Source organism: Suillus paluster (genome assembly GCF_016628075.1).
Source record: "Suillus paluster strain FC165 chromosome Unknown EDB91scaffold_9, whole genome shotgun sequence".
Lineage (NCBI taxonomy): Eukaryota > Fungi > Basidiomycota > Agaricomycetes > Boletales > Suillaceae > Suillus > Suillus paluster.
Window position 1 is genome coordinate 126,137 of NW_024537569.1, and position 21,227 is coordinate 147,363.

At 48.9% G+C, this 21,227-nt stretch overlaps 11 protein-coding genes across 11 annotated transcripts; 8 read left to right on the forward strand and 3 right to left on the reverse strand.

Annotated features, from left to right (window-relative positions):
• Positions 1-73: 73 nt before the first annotated feature.
• EDB91DRAFT_871670 (serine/threonine protein kinase, negative regulator of sexual conjugation and meiosis) lies at positions 74-2,794 on the reverse strand. Its single transcript, XM_041328668.1, has 2 exons — positions 1,940-2,794; positions 74-1,891 (listed from the first exon to the last, which is right to left on the reverse strand). Exons 1-2 carry the CDS (start codon positions 2,529-2,531, stop codon positions 369-371), a joined length of 2,115 nt encoding a protein of 704 aa, XP_041180599.1. The 5' UTR covers positions 2,532-2,794; the 3' UTR covers positions 74-368.
• An 845-nt stretch (positions 2,795-3,639) lies between these two features.
• EDB91DRAFT_1198003 (uncharacterized protein) lies at positions 3,640-5,159 on the forward strand. The gene is made up of 2 exons (XM_041320612.1): positions 3,640-4,384; positions 4,438-5,159. The coding sequence occupies exons 1-2, from the start codon at positions 3,809-3,811 to the stop codon at positions 4,684-4,686; spliced, it is 825 nt and encodes a 274-aa protein (XP_041180600.1). The 5' UTR covers positions 3,640-3,808; the 3' UTR covers positions 4,687-5,159.
• EDB91DRAFT_871812 (uncharacterized protein) lies at positions 4,590-5,159 on the forward strand. The gene has a single exon (XM_041328670.1). It carries the CDS (start codon positions 4,727-4,729, stop codon positions 5,084-5,086), a length of 360 nt encoding a protein of 119 aa, XP_041180601.1. The 5' UTR covers positions 4,590-4,726; the 3' UTR covers positions 5,087-5,159.
• An 806-nt stretch (positions 5,160-5,965) lies between these two features.
• Positions 5,966-8,408, forward strand: EDB91DRAFT_1344841 (permease for cytosine/purines, uracil, thiamine, allantoin-domain-containing protein; the record flags this gene model as incomplete). The annotated part of the gene is made up of 12 exons (XM_041325819.1): positions 5,966-6,046; positions 6,102-6,211; positions 6,265-6,462; positions 6,509-6,594; positions 6,651-6,756; positions 6,810-7,215; positions 7,284-7,324; positions 7,436-7,502; positions 7,556-7,693; positions 7,745-7,848; positions 7,903-7,961; positions 8,014-8,408. 12 exons carry the CDS (start codon positions 5,966-5,968, stop codon positions 8,253-8,255), a joined length of 1,638 nt encoding a protein of 545 aa, XP_041180602.1. The 3' UTR covers positions 8,256-8,408.
• Positions 8,409-9,224: 816 nt separating this feature from the next.
• EDB91DRAFT_1235660 (NCS1 nucleoside transporter family) lies at positions 9,225-11,497 on the forward strand (the record flags this gene model as incomplete). Its single annotated transcript, XM_041321343.1, has 12 exons — positions 9,225-9,305; positions 9,361-9,470; positions 9,519-9,725; positions 9,772-9,857; positions 9,906-10,011; positions 10,065-10,470; positions 10,531-10,571; positions 10,683-10,749; positions 10,803-10,940; positions 10,992-11,095; positions 11,145-11,203; positions 11,262-11,497. The coding sequence occupies 12 exons, from the start codon at positions 9,225-9,227 to the stop codon at positions 11,495-11,497; spliced, it is 1,641 nt and encodes a 546-aa protein (XP_041180603.1).
• Positions 11,282-12,010, forward strand: EDB91DRAFT_871981 (uncharacterized protein). The gene is made up of 3 exons (XM_041328671.1): positions 11,282-11,746; positions 11,802-11,824; positions 11,883-12,010. The coding sequence occupies exons 1-3, from the start codon at positions 11,626-11,628 to the stop codon at positions 11,955-11,957; spliced, it is 219 nt and encodes a 72-aa protein (XP_041180604.1). The 5' UTR covers positions 11,282-11,625; the 3' UTR covers positions 11,958-12,010.
• EDB91DRAFT_1113097 (NAD dependent epimerase/dehydratase) lies at positions 11,574-13,473 on the reverse strand. Its single transcript, XM_041317836.1, has 9 exons — positions 13,332-13,473; positions 13,118-13,282; positions 13,019-13,065; positions 12,946-12,966; positions 12,814-12,889; positions 12,599-12,761; positions 12,387-12,538; positions 11,802-12,332; positions 11,574-11,746 (listed from the first exon to the last, which is right to left on the reverse strand). Exons 1-8 carry the CDS (start codon positions 13,465-13,467, stop codon positions 12,064-12,066), a joined length of 1,029 nt encoding a protein of 342 aa, XP_041180605.1. The 5' UTR covers positions 13,468-13,473; the 3' UTR covers positions 11,574-11,746; positions 11,802-12,063.
• A 64-nt stretch (positions 13,474-13,537) lies between these two features.
• On the forward strand, positions 13,538-15,917 carry EDB91DRAFT_1113106 (uncharacterized protein). The gene is made up of 6 exons (XM_041317837.1): positions 13,538-14,112; positions 14,172-14,337; positions 14,388-14,779; positions 14,830-14,956; positions 15,008-15,553; positions 15,604-15,917. The coding sequence occupies exons 1-6, from the start codon at positions 13,985-13,987 to the stop codon at positions 15,673-15,675; spliced, it is 1,431 nt and encodes a 476-aa protein (XP_041180606.1). The 5' UTR covers positions 13,538-13,984; the 3' UTR covers positions 15,676-15,917.
• Positions 15,918-15,960: 43 nt separating this feature from the next.
• On the forward strand, positions 15,961-17,788 carry EDB91DRAFT_1113108 (glycosyltransferase family 32 protein). Its single transcript, XM_041317838.1, has 4 exons — positions 15,961-16,110; positions 16,163-17,087; positions 17,205-17,476; positions 17,511-17,788. Exons 2-4 carry the CDS (start codon positions 16,205-16,207, stop codon positions 17,601-17,603), a joined length of 1,248 nt encoding a protein of 415 aa, XP_041180607.1. The 5' UTR covers positions 15,961-16,110; positions 16,163-16,204; the 3' UTR covers positions 17,604-17,788.
• Positions 17,789-18,229: 441 nt separating this feature from the next.
• Positions 18,230-19,105, reverse strand: EDB91DRAFT_1113110 (uncharacterized protein). The gene is made up of 4 exons (XM_041317839.1): positions 18,946-19,105; positions 18,801-18,894; positions 18,631-18,740; positions 18,230-18,578 (listed from the first exon to the last, which is right to left on the reverse strand). The coding sequence occupies exons 1-3, from the start codon at positions 19,027-19,029 to the stop codon at positions 18,718-18,720; spliced, it is 201 nt and encodes a 66-aa protein (XP_041180608.1). The 5' UTR covers positions 19,030-19,105; the 3' UTR covers positions 18,230-18,578; positions 18,631-18,717.
• A 632-nt stretch (positions 19,106-19,737) lies between these two features.
• On the forward strand, positions 19,738-20,548 carry EDB91DRAFT_872180 (uncharacterized protein). The gene is made up of 3 exons (XM_041328672.1): positions 19,738-19,919; positions 19,984-20,194; positions 20,246-20,548. Exons 1-3 carry the CDS (start codon positions 19,842-19,844, stop codon positions 20,383-20,385), a joined length of 429 nt encoding a protein of 142 aa, XP_041180609.1. The 5' UTR covers positions 19,738-19,841; the 3' UTR covers positions 20,386-20,548.
• Positions 20,549-21,227: the final 679 nt, after the last annotated feature.

Below are 21,227 nucleotides of genomic sequence, written 5' to 3' on the forward strand. Positions count from 1 at the left end.
AAACCCGCTGCATTGTTATTTTACCATTTTCGAATGAAAGGTAACCTTATTCCATCCTTCTAGAATACGTCGCTGAAGAGATCATACTAATAATATTGCCATTAACAGGTTCAAAGAGCCAAGGGCAAATGGATGAAGGACACTGCATGCGTGCGTGAATTGCATGAAATTTACAGCCGCATATCGATACATAAGATTTTCTTGTACGCCAGGTACTCATACATAATGCCTGGATGGTTGCACAACAGTAAATCAAAGAAAAAGAGAAATCGAAAGGTGTTGTAAGATGGCGCCGAAAATGCTAATGTCATGGCATAAGAAATCGTGAGTAGGTCGGAAGAATGATGAATGAGTGAATGAGAACAAGGCTATAAGCCACCAGCTGTAGCGAACAGTTTTCCTGGTGAAAACCAGTGGCGTTTTTGACGAGGCCGTGGGGCCTGCTGCCGGCATTGCTCGTGTGTAGCGGTTACAACAGGTGGTGGCGGCTCCGGCATGTTAGGTGACGGCGACCGACGTCCCCAAGTGGGACTCGAAGAAAAGAACGTGGAGAAGGGAAACGAATCTGTGAAAGACCCCCTGCGCGAACGCGGCCGTTCTTCCATTTGGTGTGGCGGCGACGACGAGCGGGGGAATGAGAACCTCCACAGGCTTGAGGACCATCTCTTCTCCTCACTGGCAGTAGAACGTGGGATCGGGATTGGGGCTGAAGGAGGAGGAGTCGGAAGGGGGGCGTCAACGGAACGAAAGGCATTCATGACTACGGCGGGCACAAAGTGATTCATACCAGGCGTAACTTGGTCACGCCGCCAGGTGGCCAGTGTAGTGTCCTCGGCAACGTGACACGTGGGAGAAAGATCGAGGTCGAGACCCACAACGCTCGAGGACGACGTGGAGGGGTATGATGATGGGGAATAGTCTGTTTCTGTGTAATCCCATGTGGAGTCCATCCGTTGGCTTTCAGGAGTAGAATAAGCACCGAGGTCAACTGAAGAAGGCATTCCAGAATTTGTCCAAGGCAAAGACAGTTTCGAAACGGAGGGGGGAGTTGGAAGGTAAAAACAGGAAGAGAACGGTGTTGAGCTTTCGACAGCAGTGTGCATAGAGGAAAAGGTAGAACGTGTTTCACTGCTACCAGTGAAGAATATACGACGCCCGCACACTGTGTTGATCTTAAGACCTTTGGAGGGAATCGGCGTGGGCCTGCTGCGCATCACCGTGACACCCTCAGGAGTGGCGGGAACGGAGGGTAATGAGCTGGAAACAGGAGATTGGGGCGAGTATGTCGAAGGTGGAGTACGAGGGGACTCGTATATTTTGAGTGGCTCGATCAAAGACGGCGATGGCGACCGAATAGACGATTCGATGGCCCAGGTTGCGTTGCACGACGAGTACTGCTCCCAAGCCGGATTGTGTACAGAATGCCTCGTAAAGTCCATCTCCGCATCCGAATCTTTGCTCCAAAAGGACTTGAGCTCATCTTGAGCCTCGACAAGTTCCTCATGGTTAGAGGAGTCGCTGTCGCTCTCAAGGTCGACATCGACCTCCCAGGCACAACGGGCCATGCTGCCCTCAAATATAACACCCTCTGCGTAGAAGTGTTCCACGTCCTGAATCGCCACGCGAACCTCTGCAAGAGTGAGGCGGTGCCTCCAATCCACTTCCAACATGCGGCACAGAATCTCGTTCACCTCGGGCGAAATAGGTAAGACGGTTGGCAAAAAATTAGCCGGGTCCTGCAAATACGCTTGAAACGTGGGGTCTGATGATGACGCCGACTTCCACGGATTTCGACCGGTGGCGAGGTTGAGGAGGATTATTGCCAACGACCAAATGTCATTGAATAGGGGTGAATACGAGCCTGTCGGAGCGAATTCCCCTCCTTGACATTCTAAAATAAAGGTCGGTATACGTCGCGGTTGAAACAAGAAAAATTTACCTGGACTCATGTGATATACGCTACCCGTTCTGAATTCCTCGCTAAACCTATCAGTTGTAGCAAGGCCAAAATCGGTGATGGCGACTCGCATGCCGCCGTCAAAGCACAGGACATTCTCTGGCTTAAGGTCGCGGTGGTATATGCCAAGTGAATGGCAGTACTCGACAGCGTCAAGGAGCTGTAGAAATATGTGCTTGATAAGGTGGTCATGACCCAGGTAGCGGCAATTATGCAATATCTGGGAGAAAAGGTCGCCGTCACTCGCGTAATCCATGATGATGTAGGTGTAGTTGCCCTCCTCGACCACCCTATGAAGAGTGACCACATTCGGATGCGCTGAAGCGAGGCGATGCAGAGCTATCTCACGTATGTGAAGCTGACGCTGCCGCGTGCTGTGGTGAATGTGGGAGCTTATGAGGCACTTGACGGCGTAGGAAGTGAGAAGGGGATCACGGGTGTCAACGGCGCGATAGACAACCCCATACCCGCCGACGCCCAACACTTCTACGAGCTCTAGGGTATTGTTGTCGATGAGAGTGCCGAGAGCGGGGGGAGGAGGAGTGTTCGCAGACGCAGACTGCTTGGATGGCATCCTGGCCGAAGTAACTTCTACGACAGAGGGATAGCGGTGGGGAGGGGGAACGTCCTAATGGACTTGAAGGGAAGGGCCGGGTGCTAGGGACGTTACGGGGAGAGGTAAACGGGAGAGGCAAAGAGTAATGGTGTATGAGCGGCAGTTTAAATGGCTGACGTCTGTTTGCGGCGTGTTCAGCATGAGGCCGCGCCTGGTATGGTGTCCGTGATAGACGAAGGGGGCGCAACGTTTAGATCCCCCTTGCGATAGTGACGCGCTTGGCTTTTCTACGGTTCTGTCATAATCCGAGCGGCATACTATTGGCAGCTCATTTCATTTTGCGTATGTCTCGGGTACCCCTAAATGGAAACAGCGCAGGCGATGCGAACACCCATTACCGCATCGAGAGCGAAAGTGATCGATTACAGCACCGCTTTCACAAGAGGAGTTACCTGCTTAGGAATCCGACGCGGCGGTCCCCTCTGTCCCCCATAATTTCTATCTTGTCAGCATTGAATATCTGTAAGTGCTGTACGGTTCTTTGGTCAATATTTGATCGATTTCACCTCCCACTTTGGAAAGAAGCCCTTCGAAAGATCAGTGACATACACAACTTTGTCAAAGGCGGTTCTATGAGAACCGCACCGTGCCATCCATGTTCCACAGCCGTGTCCTCGGCGCAACAGGGCGGGGGGGCCGCCGCGGATGTAGAAAGTACGATACCATATCATAGACAAGGGCTAGGAATTGCAAAATGGATAACAGCTGACCAATACCCGAATGATGGGTTATGACACAACCATTCTGAACCGATTCGTTGAACACCGGGAGACGATCATTACCAGATTCGACTTACATAATTCATGTGAATGGGAACGATTGGCACAGAAGGCAGTTTAGCTGCGGCTACAGCACGACAAACTGCTGCGTTTTAACGAAACGGTGTCCAAACGTTGGAAACGTTGCGATTCATGGCAGATACGACATCGAGGGTTGAAATGTAGCCAGTTGTAGTACACCACACGGACATCGCGTGGAGTCTAAACCACGAAGACTCAAAGCACGTGAGCACGACGCGTTGTGGCACGTCGGAACAGCGGAGTTCTAATAAACACGCGTCCATTTTAAAGAGTTTAGCGAACACGCATCTGCGGTTAACGTTGCTCGTCACATTCAACGACCACGCGCATCAAGCGACCCCCCAGCCTACACTGCCCAACCTGCCTCACTAGCGCTCTTTTTTCCATTGCCCAATTCACCGCCTTCTCTTTGCCTCATTGCTCATTCAAATCTCAATGTCCGTTCGCTCTTTTACCGTCTTCCAGGACATTCCAACCGAGATTCAGAAGATCAGTCATGGTAGCGATAAAAGTCTGGTGATGCCCACAGCTGCAGATGTTTCAGCCACATTATTATCCACCCTTGCCGCTATCGAAAAGGAGAACCTTCATCCGCTTACAGGCGAACGCGCGGCCCAAACCTTAACTAATGCATCCAAAAAGCGCAAGACAGCAGTTCTAGTGACGAAAGTTGTAGCTCCTCCGACATCTTCTAAGAAACAGAAAGACGTCAAGTCTGAGCCGAAGAAATTGCGAAAATCTACCAGTGGCAATGGAAAGAGAAGTGATGGGCGCAAAAAAATCGCTAGAGAGTCACGCTCTGCGCGCAAAGCTTCGCCTTTGCCGAGGGTTGATGAGGAACAGGAAATTTCGACTGCGACTCCAATTCAGCGAATCCCCACTCGTCTTACTATATCCCAGGCCAAGATAGACTCGAGGTGCTATGAGCTTACCGTCTCGCCATTGGCAGACGTCTCCGAAGCGTATGATACTGCTACAGAAGCCTCGGATCAAGAGTCTGTATTTGAAAAGGTTGGTATATCCCTTCTCTGTATTTTTTTAACGTCGATTGACACTGGCTTCAGGAACAGTCTGCTGAACCTGAAATCCGCGACTATTCCTCTCCCGCATTATCGCACGCGTCCTTACCATCCGAGCAAGCGGAAGCTACTCCACTTGCTCCGAGGATAGCTTCTAATACCGAATTCTCCACGCCAGAACGCAAACAGATCTACTCAGCATTTACCTTTTCATCTCCCTCGCCTTCATCGAGACGTTTTAGGGCAGCTCAGTCATCCCCCACGAGCGAGACCACCCCTTCCCACTCGGAATAATACCCGTCGTGAGCCTTTTGAGCTACCACAATAGTGACACATGCACATGCACAATTTACTATCAAATCTTACCTCAACCTCATCTTCGCATAACTCATCAGTGGCCTTCAATCCCAGCGGCTGCCTGCCTTTCCTTCTTGTGTATAGCATTTTCCTTCTATTTATGCATTCTATCATCACCGACATCTTTACCTATGGGTTATATCTCGCTTGCTATGCTTCGGTCTGGTTCACTCGCTTTGGTTTGCTCGTTGCTTTGTGCTCCCAGCGTATCTCCATTGTTGGACTCCTCAAGCATCTGTGTATTACGCATTTCACATCAATCTATCTTCACTTCAAGAGATCGCCAAAGCATTTTCTATGTCTCCCACTCCGAGTCGTCAAGAGGAGTTCTAGATAAGCTTTTTTTGGACCAAGTTCCTTGGTCGCCAGTCGTAGAGCTACTGATCTAATGAGCAACAACTCTGCATGCCGAGCTCAGGCCTCTAGTCGAACATCACACAAACACTCGTAAATAACGCGTCATCTCACGTCACGCGTTAATCTATATATCAATCGCGGTCACACGAGGAGTCGAAGACGCACTGAACGAGAACAATGTCAGGCTGACGAGGTATACAAGGCCGTACACTCTGAGTGTACCACCGGAACCCAACCATCAAAATGTCGATCATGTTCGCCTCCGAGTCTTTCGTCATTAAAGAATTATTTCATTCACACTGCCTGCTTTGCTAACTTGGTAATCCTCCAGGCCATGTGTTTTGCGGAAACTGGCTACTAAACTCGTTGCGTGTGTGTTTAGACATAAGTACTTGTTATCTGCACAAGTCAGGAGCTCTTAGCCGCAACCAGGTTCTGCCACCCCCTGCACCTGAGTTCTGGCGCAAACCAGTTCTGCTAACAACGCTACCGGTCTTAATGTGAAGCAACGATTATCTTCCTTTGCTTGGGCTGGCCAGGGGACACTAGTTATAGAACTACCAGAAGGCCGCACCGCAACTATAATCCCAGCACACAGAAACAAGGTGTCCGGTGTCTTTGATGCGATGCACGTGACGAAACCTGGGTACGGTTGTCCGGGCGTTCCATACGTGCTTACACTTGACAGCGACACCTTGACTATAGTCTTGGCTCAGCGATAGGCACATCATGAGCCCCACATCTATTTTTCATCGGCGGGAATTCTTTGACAAACTTGAGCGATAAGCATGGAAGAGGGACAATTAAAGAACTGCAAGTCGTGGACAATGGTAGCGCCCTCCCAGCAGTTGAAGTTGCCATGGACTTAGTCAATAGGATCATGCAAAGCCTCGAAGTCACTCATGAGCCCAATCTCACGCTCGCCGAGCAGCTCATCACCGTGAGTATCCACTACGGATTCAATCTCCCATTTGTGAACATAACACGTTCCATAGAACGAAGATATGCTGCCTGTCGAGCCAGAGAAACGAACATGGCGTGGATACAACTACGTCGCCTTCTGGATAGCAGACATGTTTAATATCAACATGTGGATGATCGTATCGTACGCTCGCTATAATATCATGGGCTTGGTATGTATTAAATGAGATCTTCAAGCTCCATGATCCAACTAGGAATGTCATGGTGGCAAGCCTGGATATGCGTATGGCTGGGTCAGGGCATCGCCACGCCGTTCCTTGTCCTGAATGCGCGTCCCGGTGCCGTTTTCCATGTGACGTTCCCAATCGTGAACCGCGCCAGCTTTGGGATGTTTGGCAGCCTGTGGTGTGTCTTTAATCGCGCTGCTATGGCATGGTGCGCGTTCCTGCCTTCACAGTGACGCCTGAGCTAAGCATCACAGCATATGGTATGGTGTCCAGGCGAGCATCGGCGGTTCCTGTGTGCTCGTGATGCTCAGAGCCATGTGGCCTAGCATCAATGACCTGCGTGCGTTGCATTTCTCGTGTCCTGTGTGTATGTATCCAGTTGAGGTTGGGTAATAGCCAATTCAATGCCTGCATCCTCAGGAACGGACACTCGAGACTACCTGTGCTTCTTCCTCTTTTGGCTCATTTCACTCCCGGTCATTTGGTTCCCTGTGCACAAGGTGTAAGTACACTCGCATCTTCTGGCGAAGGTGGTCATAAAGCGACCTTCCTCAGCCGCCACTTCTTCCTTGTGACGCCTGTCCTGATGCCCATAGCCTCAATCACATTCCTGGTATGGTGCATCGTGAAAGCTCACGGAATTGGCCCGATCATTCACCAACCTTCCACGCTGCACGGATCGAAACTAGGCTGGGCCATGGTGGTCAGTACCATGTCATGCATCAGTAACAAGGTGACACTTGTCACAAATGCACCGGACTTTGCCTCGCGAGCACGCACCCCATCTGCCGCGCTATACCCGCAACTATTTGCGAGTCCTCTCACCGCGTCGTTTGTGTGCTTGATTGGTATTCTTGTGAGTTCGTCGTCACAGGCAATTTACGGGAAAGCCATCTGGTCGCCCATTAATCTGTTGGGAAATTTCTTGAATGACAATCCGTCGAAAGCCACAAGATTCGGGGTGAGTGAATGGGATGCCCTAGGACTGGGACACATGTCTGACGCGGTATCACGTCTTCCCTTTGGCAGGTATGGTTTATCTCCGCGTCATTCATGATCTCGCAGGTGACGTCGCGTGTTTTATTCGATGTTGGTTGTGATTCTGATGCTTCTTCTCCCAGATGGGGTGTGTATCGACTAACACGTCCAGAGCGCTCCTTAAGCTGACATTGGTTACCAAGGACAAACGTCTCTGCGAACTCAGTATCGGCAGGATGCGATTTGACCGCCCTGTGCCCTCGTTTCATTGTATGCATCTCCAATGTATGAACAGTACTCACATACTTAAAATCTGACTACAGAACATTCGACGTGGCGGGTATATTGCTGCCACCGTCGGTCTGGCCATGTGTCCGTGGAACGTTCTGAAGAGTAGTAATGAGTTTACCTCTTACCTTTCTGCATATTCCGTGTTCCTGAGCTCCATTGCTGGGGTAATGGTAGGCGATTCTGCGATAATTCTTTTGAGCATTCTGAACGGGTTGCTGTAGGTGACGGAATACTATATCGTCCGCAAGGGTCACTATAACGTAAAGGATCTTTATAATACCGAGAAGGGCAGTTGGTACTGGTATACATATGGGGTCAACTTCCGGTGAGAGTCTCAGTAGGCTTGGAGCGTTCAAGACCCTGACAAGAGCAATCCAAGGGCATATGCCGCGTATATTTCTGGAATCCTTATCAACGCTGTCGGTTTCGCTGGAGCGAGTGAGTTAACTCCACGATCACGATGTACCGATGTTGAGCTGTTGTGTTCCAGCTGGGCGGATAGTTCCCCTGGCAGCTACCCGAATATACGAGCTATCTTTCTTTACGGGCTTCGGGGTTTCTGCAATTGTCTATTGGGCGCTGAATCGTGTTTTCCCAGTAGTTGGCGCCGCTGACACGTTCGAGGAAATCGACGTGTCTGAGTATGAACATAAGTCGAGTGGTTTGCGGGACGTTGAGGGGGGACACATAGATATGAAGGACGGAGGATCTGAAATCGCGAGCGAAATATAAAGAGGAAGCTTGGAGCAAATGTGGATTTCACCAAATGTCATATGGTTTCTTAGCACAGGGGCTAGTACTTAACAGATTGTCGTCCGGAGGCACAACAATCACCACCTCTTGAATATACAGACTCGCATAGGCCTATGGGAGTTTCTTGCATGTATGGTAGTGTCCCAGAGCCAATCTTGGATGTGGAACAACAAGAGTCCGTATCGTTCACACTGATTGTCTTTGTATCGAGGCTCGAACTTGAGTATCTCAGATGGACTTCGCTGAGCCGGAACTGGTGAGCGTACATACAACCGAATGAGCAGCAGAGAAGTATATGAATTTTGATCGGTTCCTTCAGCAGGAGGAACGTGAAGGAACAGCGGAGACAGGCCTAGGGGTTAATTGTTAGCAACAATGATCGGAACGCGACTAGTTGATAAAGGACAGCTTCCAATACCGAATTCTCCACGCCAGAACGCAAGCAGATCTACCCAGCATTTAATTACCTTCACATCTCCGTCGCCTTCAGTTTAGTATATCTCGCTTGCTATGCTTCGAAGCGGTCTGTTTCCCTCGTTTTGGTTTATGCTCCCGTCATGTTGGATCTCTCAAGGCCATCTGTGTTCGCATTTCGCATTAATTTATGTTCAAGAGATTACCGAAGAATCAGTTTTATGTCTCGTTTCACTTGCACTCCGAGACCGCAAGAGATGAAGTCAAGATGTGTTCTTGTTCAGCTTCTATTTTGGGCCAAAAGTAGGCACGTGCCACTTGACCTTCGATCACGCTCGCGACTCTCAAAGACTAGGCTCAGCGATAGGCACTGATCACAAGTTCCACATCTATTTTTCATCTACCACTTGCACTCCATGTAAAAGTGATGGCGGGAATTCCTTGACAAACTGGAGAGATAAGCACGGAAGGGAGGTAGTTAAAGAACTGCGAGTCATAGATGATGATGGTACCCTCTCACCAGCTGAACTTACCATGGGCTTGCTGAATAGGATCATCCAAAGCCTCGAAGTCACCCGTGAGCCCAATCTCACGCTCGCCGAGCAGCTCATCACCGTGAGTATTTGCCACACATTCAATCTTTCATTTGTTAACATAACTCGTCGCGCAGAACGAAGATTTGCTGCCTGTCGAGCCAGAGAAACGAACATGGCGTGGATACAACTACGTCGCCTTCTGGATAGCAGACATGTTTAATATCAACATGTGGATGATCGTATCGTACGCTCGCTCGCTATAATGTCATGGGCTTGGTCTGTATTAAATGAGATCTTCAAGCTCCATGATCCAACTAGGAATGTCATGGTGGCAAGCCTGGATATGCGTATGGCTGGGTTATGGCATTGCCACGCCGTTTATTGTCTTGAATGCGCGTCCTGGTGCCATTTTCCATGTGACGTTCCCAATTGTGAACCGCACGAGCTTTGGAATGTTTGGCAGCCTGTGGTGTGTTTTTAATCGCGCTGCTATGGCATGGTGCGCGTTCCTACCTTCACAGTGACGCATGAGCTAATTAGCACAGCATATGGTATGGTGTCCAGGCGAGTATCGGCGGTTCCTGTGTGCTCGTGATGCTTAGAGCAATGTGGCCTAGCATTAATAACCTGCGTACGTTGCGTGTTTCAATAGTTATATCCAGCTGAGGCTGGTTAATAGCAAATTCAATGCCCGCATCCTCTGGAACAGATACCCGAGACTACCTGTGCTTCTTCCTCTTCTGGCTCATTTCACTCCCGGTCATTTGGTTCCCTGTGCACAAAGTGTAAGTACACTCACCTCTTTTTGCGAAGGTGGTCATAAAGCGAACTTTCTTAGCCGCCAATTCTTCCTTGTGATGCCTGTCCTGATGCCCATAGCCTCAATAACGTTCCTCGTATGGTGCATCGTGAAAGCTCACGGAATTGGCCCGATCATTCACCAACCTTCCACGCTGCACGGATCGAAGTTGGGCTGGGCCATGGTAGTTAGTTCCATGTCATGCATCAGTAACAAGGTAACTCTTGTCACAAATGCACCGGACTTTGCCTCGCGAGCACGCACCCCATCTGCCGCGCTATACCCGCAACTGTTTGCGATTCCTCTCACCGCGTCTTTTGTGTGTTTGATCGGCATCCTTGTGAGCTCGTCATCACAAGCAATTTACGGGACAGCCGTCTGGTCGCCCATTGATCTTCTGGGAAATTTCTTGAATGACAATCCGTCGAAAGCCACAAGATTCGGGGTGAGTGTTTGTGATGCCCGAGGAGTTAGGCGTATGTCTGACGTGTTATCCCTTTGGCAGGTATGGTTTATCTCGGCGTCGTTCATGATTGCACAGGTGACGTCGCGTGTTTTATTCGGTGTTAGTTGCGGTTCTGATGCTTCTTCTCCTAGATGGGGTGCGTGTCGACTAACATGTGCAGAGCGTTCCTTGAGCTGACACTGGTTACCAAGAACAAACATCTCTGCGAACTCAGTATCGGCAGGATGTGATTTGACCGCCCTGTGCCCTCGTTTCATTGTATGCATCTCCAATGTATGAACAATATTCACATACTCAAGATCTGACTGCAGAACATTCGGCGTGGCGGGTATATTGCTGCCACCGTCGGTCTGGCCATGTGTCCATGGAACATTTTGAAGAACAGTAACGAATTTACCTCTTACCTCTCTGCATATTCCGTGTTCCTGAGTTCTATTGCGGGAGTGATGGTAGGCGATTCTGCGATAATTCTTTTCACCCTTCTGAACGGGTTGCTCTAGGTGACGGAATACTATATCGTCCGCAAGGGTCACTATAACGTAAAGGATCTTTATAATACTGAGAAGGGCAGTTGGTACTGGTATACATATGGGGTCAACTTCCGGTGAGAGTCTCAATGGCTTGAAGCGTTCAAAACCCTGATGCCAATCAAGGGCATACGCCGCGTATATTGCCGGAATCCTTATCAACGTTGTCGGTTTCGCTGGAGCCAGTGAGTCGGCTTCACGATCGCGATGTACTACTACCGGTACTGAGCTGTTGATTTATAGCCGGGCGGATAGTCCCCCTCGCAGCTACCCGGATATACGAGTTGTCGTTCTTTACGGGCTTTGGGGTTTCTGCAGTTGTCTATTGGGCACTGAATCGCGTTTTCCCAGTGGTTGGAGCTGCTGACACGTTTGAGGAAATCGATGTGTCTGGGTATGCATACAAGGCAGGTGATTCGCGCGATGGTGAGGAAGTAGATATGAAGGACGGGGGATCAGAAACTGCGAGCGAAAGATAAGGTTCTAGGGTGAAGGAAACTATGTCATATTCAAATGCCAAATATGGCGAGAGGATGATGTCATTGTTTAGGGGTTGCCACCTACTCTCATCTGCCCACACCATACATTTGCCATAAATTCAAACAGAATGTCGTCCGGAGGCACACAATCACCACCTCTTGAGTTTACAGACTCGCATAGGCCCATGGGAGTTTCTTGCATCGATGGTAGCGTCTCAGAGCCAATGTTGGATGCGGAGCAACGAAAGAGTGCGTATTATTCACAGCGACTGTATGAATCTGCCGCTCAAATCTAGTATTTCAGCTTACTTTGCTGAGCCGGAGCCGGTGAGTGCATCGCCAAAAGAATAGTGTGGAAGAATGTGAATCTCATTGACGCCTTCAGAAGGAAGAACGTGGAAGAACGAAGGAGATAGGGAAGGAGCAGCAAAAAGGATCCGCGAAGGGTAAAGAGGATTGATTGTTAGCAACATTCATCGGAACGTGACTAGTTCATGAATCATCGGTCGAATTTGAGGAACGCGGAGTGCATGGTTGTACAGTACTAGTACTACAAATATGGGGTTCTACTTGCCGCCGTGTAAATATTCCTCCCACCACGTTTTGAATCCTGAACATTCTAAGGGAAGTAATTTCTCTGTTTCAGTAGTAGACAGGTGGCAGTTGTAAGGGCGTGATGTGGCACCAGCGCCAGTTGGAGGAGTGGAGACAGGTTTAATATAATTCATGTCATTGAAACCGAGGATGCTGGCAAAGATTTGGCACATCTGATACTTTGTGAAGGACTCGTGTGCCGAGTAGTGGAGAATGGGTGGTAGAGTATCGACGCTGAGATCTACCAAACCTCATATTTCAGCTAATAGGTTTCTCAACAGAGATATGTACCCACCCGTTAAGCGGACCAGGAAGGATGCGATGTCCAATACGTTCGTAGGATATCTGATCGCGTAATCATCCATGTTAGACTCCTTTGATTGGTCCCGGACGACATCAATGAGGATATTGACAGCCGAGTCTGCGTTGTTAGGTGCAGGACCGTACCTAGGCGCGGGCGAGGTCAGAGACAGAACGAAGGACATGACGCAACGCAGGGTCACTTGCAAGACTGGAACTCTCAAAACAACTGTCCTGGCACCCTGCTGCCGAGCTTGCAATACGGCATTCTCACCATCCCGTTTGGTCTGTCCATAAATCTGAAGTGGGTTAGTAGGTGACTCTGGTGTGTACCCGCCAGGGGGAGGCGATCTTCCGTCAAAGACATAATCTATCCATAACTGAGTGGTAGTGGGTTCCTGATGGCGTGGTACGTTACTCACCAGTAGAGATATACACGAGCGTGAAGTCGATTGCCTTCGCGAGTTCACCAAGATACCCCGGCACTCCAACGTTCAGCTGGATAAGCGCCATCAGATGTGTCACGGCTAGTAATCATGTTCTGATTGACGAACGAGTTGGGTTCCAACTTGGTCCTGAAGTCATAATTGACGGATCAATGCAACGTGTCGCTGTAAACATCCATACCTTCTCGGCAACGTCAGGTCGTCTCTCAGCAGCGCAATGGATCACCCCTTATGAATCACAGTAAAGACCTGGGTGAAACCACCCTGAAATCGCACGCACAAGTCGGCTTGATTTCTTCCAAGATCTGCTTCGTCGCTTCCTTATCTGTGAGATCTAGTTGCACTAGATGGCTAGCGGGGCTCTTATTCTTCAAGCCCACAACCTCATATCGTAATGCTTTCTCAAACGCCTTATGAACTGCGGTCCCGAGAACGCCGGATGCTCCTGACAGTTCTTCAGTATGAGGCTTCTTAGATGCAAATGAAATATATACCAGTAACCACAATCTTCGAACCTGACATGAAAGAGACTATTCGGTAAAGCAGGTTGGCCCTTCCAAGCCCCGCAGGTCCCGCTTGTGAGAAATTTATTGAGCCTGGGTACGGGAGACAAAGGGGCCGCGGCTGCATGTGCCTGCAGCCAGCTCATCGGGCGCTCGTTTTAGGAATTATTAATATTAGTCTTCAGGAACGTTCCTACCACCAATCACTAAGAACGATCGCTGCAATGTTGGTAGAAGTCACAGAGGCAGGGGCTAGATACCATATGACAGTTCACAGCAACTAACGTTGTCGGTTACGACTTTCGTGGTTTGTCGTGCTGCACTAGACTATCGCGGGAGTATCTGAAAATGATCTTCGTTCTCTTTAGCCGAATCAGCAGATCTTGTGAAAATATTGGTTTTTCTTCACATGGCTACAGGGAAACGTTAAATCATATCTAGGGAACAACTTGTTTCTATGCAAGTGGGTCTCCCTGGAACTCCCCATTCCTAAACACTGCGTCTCCGAGTCTGTCAATCAGAGTTAAACGTTGTACGGCAGGGTTCGAGGGTCAACCTTATATGAGGAACGAGGCTCGTCCTGCCTTATAGTGATTCACGGCGACTCTCCCATTCATCCTGCTTTACTGTGTATTGGCCGCAGGATGACGTTGCCCCTCAAGCCTCGCCTTCGCCTCGACTCTGGTGCATCGCCACCCCCATCGAGCTTCGTGAAGGCCGCGGGGCTCGACAGTCGTCCTCAATCTTCGCAGTCACACGTATCCAGCTTTCGGTGAGTGTAATCCAGCAATGTGAACCAGGCGATCAGCCACTGACCGCTGGTATGCACAGCTCGTTACTTCTGGATATGCAAATTTATAGTCCCTCTATTAAAATGGTGAAACAGGTTGGGCTTGATGGCACGATCTCTTGTCCAGTCTTCGGAGATCATAACAGGGTCGAAGGCAAAGTTATCCTAGACTCCAACTGCTCACAAAACGGTCGACTGACCATATCAGTAAGTCTAATAAGATGAGTCATTCACATAAACTCAATAACATATTCTAGATCGAAGGCGTGTTTGAATATACCTCCGTAAAGGAGGATTTGGAAGACGAATTTGCCCAGGGACCTAAAATTTCGAATCACCGACACATATTCTTATCATCCTCTGCCATTATTCCTATTTCACCTGTTCTCGACCCCTTTTCTGTTGTTTGCGAAGCGTTTGGGGTAAAACAACTTCCCAATGCCTCGAATTTGAATAGCCCTGCGTCTAGATCATGCGAATTCACCTTCGAAATTCCCCGGGGCAGTCGACCGGGGGAAGAAATGCCTCCCACCTTCTGTTCTTCGAGCGATAACGGACCAGGAGGTCTGTCATTTGCAGAAAAGGCTGAAGTGTCCTATCGCATGACTGCAGTATGGGAGGCCTCAGATATGTCGGGGAACAGCGGGATGTGCGTTATCAATGGCCACACCCTAGCGATGCTTACCACCCATGTTACAGGCTGGAAGTCCCCATTCTTTTTCATCCGGATACAGACTTTCAGTCTATGGACTGTGCCATTATTCAACCCGAATTATGGCTTGAAATGCCTCTTAAGCCAGAGCGGTCTATTCCGTTCCATTGCGCGGTGGGTACAAGGTGTAGCACATATACACTCATCTCATAAAAAAAATCGTAGGTCACTCTGCCGTCCCCGCAAACATTTTCTCGGCGTACCTCTGTTCCATATTTTGTTGTATTCACCACGAAACCTCGATCCTCCGCACTCGCCCGAGAGATCGCCGCCGATGCCACCATTGCTGTTTCCCTAGTTCGTAAAGTTACCATAAAGCCCCAGCTAGACCCTACTCCCCCTGACACTACGCTGCTCAGTGATGATTCGGACAGTCCGCCAGGCCCTTTTCTGACGTCACGGACCAAGCTTCTAAAGCGTGTAGCGAAGACAGTTACACCTGCAGTGGTTCGTGTACCAAGGACCTCCGAAAAGCCTTTTGCAGCTGCCGTCAAGTACAAACCACTCCCTGAGCTACCACAAGTTTCCTTCTCGGAAACTCATACTATAAAAACACAAGTATCCATTGGGTTTCCAAAACGGCCCCGGCATCCCAATGACCCCGGCGGTCCTAATTGTCGGGCGCATCTACCTGATGGCCTTTATAAGGGTAAATTTCGGCTATCAAAGGATATAATACCAGGAGTCGATTGGCCTGGCTTGAGCGTTAAGGTGAGTCTCCTCCGACAACAGACGATTCACATCTGACGGAAAGGTTTCAGTACTATTTGGACGTCACTGTTCTCTTTCGGCAGGACGCTTTAAGGGCTTGTGTTCCAATTCGGGTTTTCTAAAGTATACAACGAGCAACCCACTAGACTTCGTTCGGTTCCCCTTCTGTATTGGAATACTGTCTCCTTTTCGTTGTTGTGGATTAAATAAGTATCTGAACATGGTTATTCATCACTCTATCTTTATTGCATTAATGTTGCTATCGCACACGTATCATCATTGTATAAACTGTATTAGTTACATGCATACATATTGGGCAGCCCAGCCTGTTGACCCCTCTGTCATAGCGTAAGTGCAAACAAACAATCATAATAGTGACGTTGTACATGTTTTTGATTTTTTACACCGAATAGTCTTCCTAGGAATCTCAGTAGACTTTATAGACTTTAAAACAGTCGTTCCTTCTAATAACAGTCGACGTACTCTCGGGACTGCGATATTGATATTGTGCACGACTAGCGTATCGCATGATCAAGATACGGTGGTAAATTTCACTGGTAATTCACTTCACACAATCTGTGGGCGATGTTTTAATGTTGCAGCAAGTAGATATACCCCAGCAGGTTCACCTGCAAATACACACTATACACCATGTCACGAACAGGCTACGAACGCCTGCCTATGCATACAATGCCCGAATCAGGGTCTCCGCGCCCCCGTTCTCGTTCCCGTTCTCGTTCCCGTTCTCGTTCACGCACACTTGGTACCCCTATACTCGCCCGTCCGTGGACACTCTTCAAGCTCTTGAAACTCGCTCTCGTACTTTCCATAATCGCCATAATATATATATTATTCACCTACGAGCCGCACATCGAAATCACCTTCTACCCGCGCGAGTGGATAAACCGCGAGATCGAACCCGTAGAACCGCTGGCTGGGTGTTTTGAGGCAGGAAGGATCAGTGCAGAATATGATGTCTCTAGGCATTTGGAAGGACCGAAGGAAGTGGAGGTACATGCTGGGATGGGGATGAGACTTGGGATGGATTGTTATGAGTTTGCTGCGACAATTCCGCGATCGATTAATGGCACGGGGGTCAACAGGCCTTACTTAGCTCCGGATGAGAGGACACAGTACCATACGTACTGGCGCGTCGACCTTGCGCCTTTCTCAGAGCGGCAGGAATGGATGCTCAAATCCTTTTTTGCGACACAGGATCATGCGGCCTCGAGACTCGTAATGTGGTCGAACGGGGACCTGTCGACGAATCCTATACTCGCATTGTACGCCGACATGCATCCGAATTCGTTCGAGATGCGTGTGGTGGATATCCCGAATCTTGCGAGTGGGACTGCGTTGGACGGGAGTCCGTTGCTGAAGTCAAATGACAAGAAAGCGTGGACGGACGGTGATCTCGTCAGATTGTTGGTCATATGGAATTATGGGGGCGTCTGGATTGACATGGATTCACTATTGACGCGAGACCTTTCTCCTCTACTCGAGCATGAGTTCGTCACTCAGTGGGATTGCTACGGTAAGCACTTGTGACGCAAGCCCATGAGCACTACTCAATCATCGCAGACAAGGTTTATCAGCCATTAAATGGCGCCCTGATGCACTTCCATAAGCACTTCTCCATATCTTTGTGAAGCATTCCACATCATGGCGACTTCGGCACCTCCTCGTGCTGGTTCTACAGACTGGGGCGCACTACTTTACCTCAAGCTCTGGCGCCGTCTTCTGGGTGCTCATATCCCGCCTTTCAAAGTCCTTCCATTTTGTTTCTCGGATGCCCGATCCTGCAGATTGGATAACAGGCTACCTGATCCGTTTGTTGAGGACCATGGTAAGGAGGCGCGGTGGTGGAGTAATAGACAGGGCGGGCTGCAGGAGGGCGGAAAGCTAGATGATGCACTTGAGAACGTAGTTTGCTGTGCATTTGCATAACCAATGGGAGAAGACGTTCCCGGAAGGGGGTTGGGTGGAAAGGTTACTTCTCAATAGGTATGAGAAGAAGCTTGCGGAGAGGGAGGGCGGTGAGGACTTGTAGATCATGATTTATATTATTGACATTATTCCTTGACGATAATTGCTAGACTTACCACTGGACGAGGTTACAGCCTACCCTGGCGCAGACAACCCGATTTGTGTAATTATCAGTTCGCAGACTTCATGGGCACCAGGCGAGGTGACCAAATTATACCTTCTTCAGCGGAAGACATCTCGAGCATCAACCTTTCCTTCATTCTTTGCATGCATCTTGAACTTTCCAGCCTCGCGGAAGACTTTGCCCGCTTCAGTCGCCCGAATATGATATGTCCCAAGCAGGCTTATAGTAGCCTAAGCACAATGTCACGTAGTCGTTCTCATGTGGCACGCTACAGTGGCATGAGGGCTTGAATTATCAATATTGGACAGTCTGCCTTGAGGACCTTCTCTATCGACGCACATGCTGAACAGTGCACGGGTGGTGTCCTTGATTTTCATTGCCCATCCACTCGAGCTCGACAGCGGCCTGGTAATTTGTGAATTGTCTGTCTTTTCAAATGCTTTCGGGGTGAGAGTTGGCGTAGAGGCTCCTGCTATGACTCGATATTGGTTTGATGCGCAAAAGCTGCTATGCTCTGTTTGACCACTTTGGGTTTCAACTTGCTTTGTGACTGTGGTTGTCATCGTCTTCATTGAATCATGGCGCGATCAATTGGGAAGGTAAGTGTGTAACGACAGAATATATACCACATGTTTGTCCTAGGCATCAGTCCTAAGCAATGCGGAACTCCATTAACATCGTCCCTACAAGATCATACACCTGGGTGAGTGCTAGACCTAGCAGCGGCCCTGTGAATTATAACAAGTCAATCTTCACCAATGTATCAAGGAATAGGAAGAAAATTGTCCAATGACCTTCAACTTGTCCAACGTTCGCTCCTTGGAATTTAAAAGAAGCCACATGAGCATATCTTCAAGTTAGTATGCAGTGTGACCAGTGCCTGCCCCAGGGGTTCGATAACACAGGTTCGGGCGCCTTATAATCATGAATGCAGAAAAACACCATCATGATATACTCTAAAACGTACCTTGGTAAACTCGCTGGCTCCTACGCCAGGCTCTTGGAATGTGCGGAAGAGCACACAATCATCTAGCCAAAGGCATTGAATTTGATATCAAATGCCACTTTGAACGGCAGCTGACTCACGAATTAATACTCGGCTGCCCGCGATAATCAGGAACGGACTTAGGCTCTTACATAGTAAACATCCAGGTGAATCCTCGAAGAAGTTGAAGGCCACGAATGCCACGCGCCCATCGAGCAGTGCCTCAGGAGCTTTCTTTTCCCATGCCTGATCAAATACTTGCTAGAATGATTATGTTGACCGGATGTCCGAACTCACGTTGTGAGCCTGCACCATAATTTCCGGGAGATCCTGATTAGTTATCCCAAGACGAGGGAACATTTTCGCCAGGGGAATGGTCATTGCTCCAATGCCAGACCCAATATCTACCACAGAGGAGACATCGCCCTAAGGCTTTGGACGGATGAAGATAGTCGCTTCTCTACTGAAGGTCCTGGTGAAATCAAAGGCCTTCATTTTCGGGTCACGTGACATACTTTTCACCTGGAACATATGTTCCCCAGCTGTTGAAATTGCGATGATTAATATTATTGAAGGGGAAGCTCGGCCCTTCAAGTACCCTAGTAGTAGTCCTGTAGTAGTCCGTGTGTTGTACTTGTGGTTGTTCTTTAGAATTGGACACGGAAAATCTTAACGGCGGTCCTTCCCTAAGGCATACTTGCGCGTTGGTTTGACATGATATTTATAGTGTAATGGAAAGAGTGGAGCTGAGCGGTAAAGTGCAAAGCACCGATGACAAAAAATGAGAAGGAACCATTCTGTTTTTCCGGCTCCACAAATGAATAGAAACACTGAGCGGAACAAAGTGACACCTGTTCATCGACACGAAAGTAGCTGTAGTACAGTAGAACTACGTCACTTACTTTCAAATGAACTCCAACATTGCATAAATCATTGGGCGGAGCCACCTATCGCTAGACGCCTGGAAGGGATAGGTTCTGCCTGAACTCTCGTCGCGCAGCCATGACTTGCGTGACGACCGGCGGATCGAAGGACCTTACACTATCACCGTCGCGTAAATGGTCACGGAACAACCGCATAGACGATTGCAGAGAATATCAGAGAGATGACCGTCCGTATCCGACAAAGACCCTCCTACCTCCCTAGCGTGGGAGTCGGAAATCAGAAGTTATTCGAGCGACATTTGGAGTCAGATGATATGCAAGTGTTTGAGGTCTAGTATCTTGTGCCGCATCAAATATTTTCACCAACCATACGTTGACGTCCACACTGTAAGTTTCAGCCTATAAAACACCTGCCTTGCTATTATGGCTTTGCCTCATTCCCTGCAACAAGTACCATCATGTTCACTTCCCGCTTCATCACCTTCGCGCTGCTCAGCTTCCTCGCTGGTGCCAATGCGCATACATGTGCAACGTGCCCAGCCAATGTCAAGCTGTTTGGCAGCGGTGCTCTCGCGAGGCTAATCAAGACCGTCCAAGACAAGCCCAATTGGCACACAATATGCACGTGCGTTGCATCTGCACATTGATCTTCATCGAACAAAGTAACTGATAGGCCGGCAGTTACAATGGCAAGGATAAGGACGGCTCACCAGTTACCTGTGTGTATAACGGCGTAAGTGCTTTCTGGATATTGTGCAGCTCATCGTTCTCGGTTAACATGCTAGCGATCATCAGTACGGCGGCCAGATCGTTAGTGGGTATCCTGCTTGTCCGCAAACAGCACCACCTGTGAAGAACTGCTGAATGTGATGTGAAGAAGTGGGGGAGACGAGACACCCAACAGGAGGAGCAATGTTCAGCTGGGTGTATGTCAGTAGGTCACTATCTGTTACGAGAATTGCCAAATAGTCCATCAGCAAAAGACCCAGCTTTCTTGCTTGTCAGAAAGAAATTTGATGCTTGCGGTGAGCTTACGGCGCTGTGCAGATCATACTACGGGCCGCCGTTGCCGGCCACACCTTGCACCTTGATGACTGTTCCAGTAAGTACTTACTTATGATCGTTGTTTCGGCTCGAGGCTAGGGCTTGTGTGCCTAAGTCTGATGCTATCTACAATGTTTAAGACCATTGTAATAGTATTTTAGCGTTCGAAATAAGGAGAGGAAAGACAGATACTGACTTATTTACGCCGTGTCTAGATAGGATACGTGGATCTAAACGAACCAGAAACGATTCGTAGAGGAGATGAAAGATTCTGGATCGGAAGAAAAAAAAGAATAGACCTTTGGAGCGCGTTATGATAAAACTTTCGTACACAAACTCGGTGACGAATAGATTAGACCAAATCACACAGTTGATAGGACGGAGGTGTGTGGGTGAAAAAAAAAAATCAGATAGCAACACGTAAAGATGGTAAGTTAAGACGGTAGGTTTGCTTACATAGTCAGTAGCTTCACAATTCAACAGAGGTAAATATATGATGACAGATAGGAGCATTAATTCGTCTTATCTGTTTTGTGCCTTAAGCGTATCTATTACTATACCCGCCCACTCCCATCTTTGACAATCATGTTTGCCTGCTTCCGTCAGGAACGTTCGAACGGTCGTAAATCGTCTATTACTACATAAGTGCCG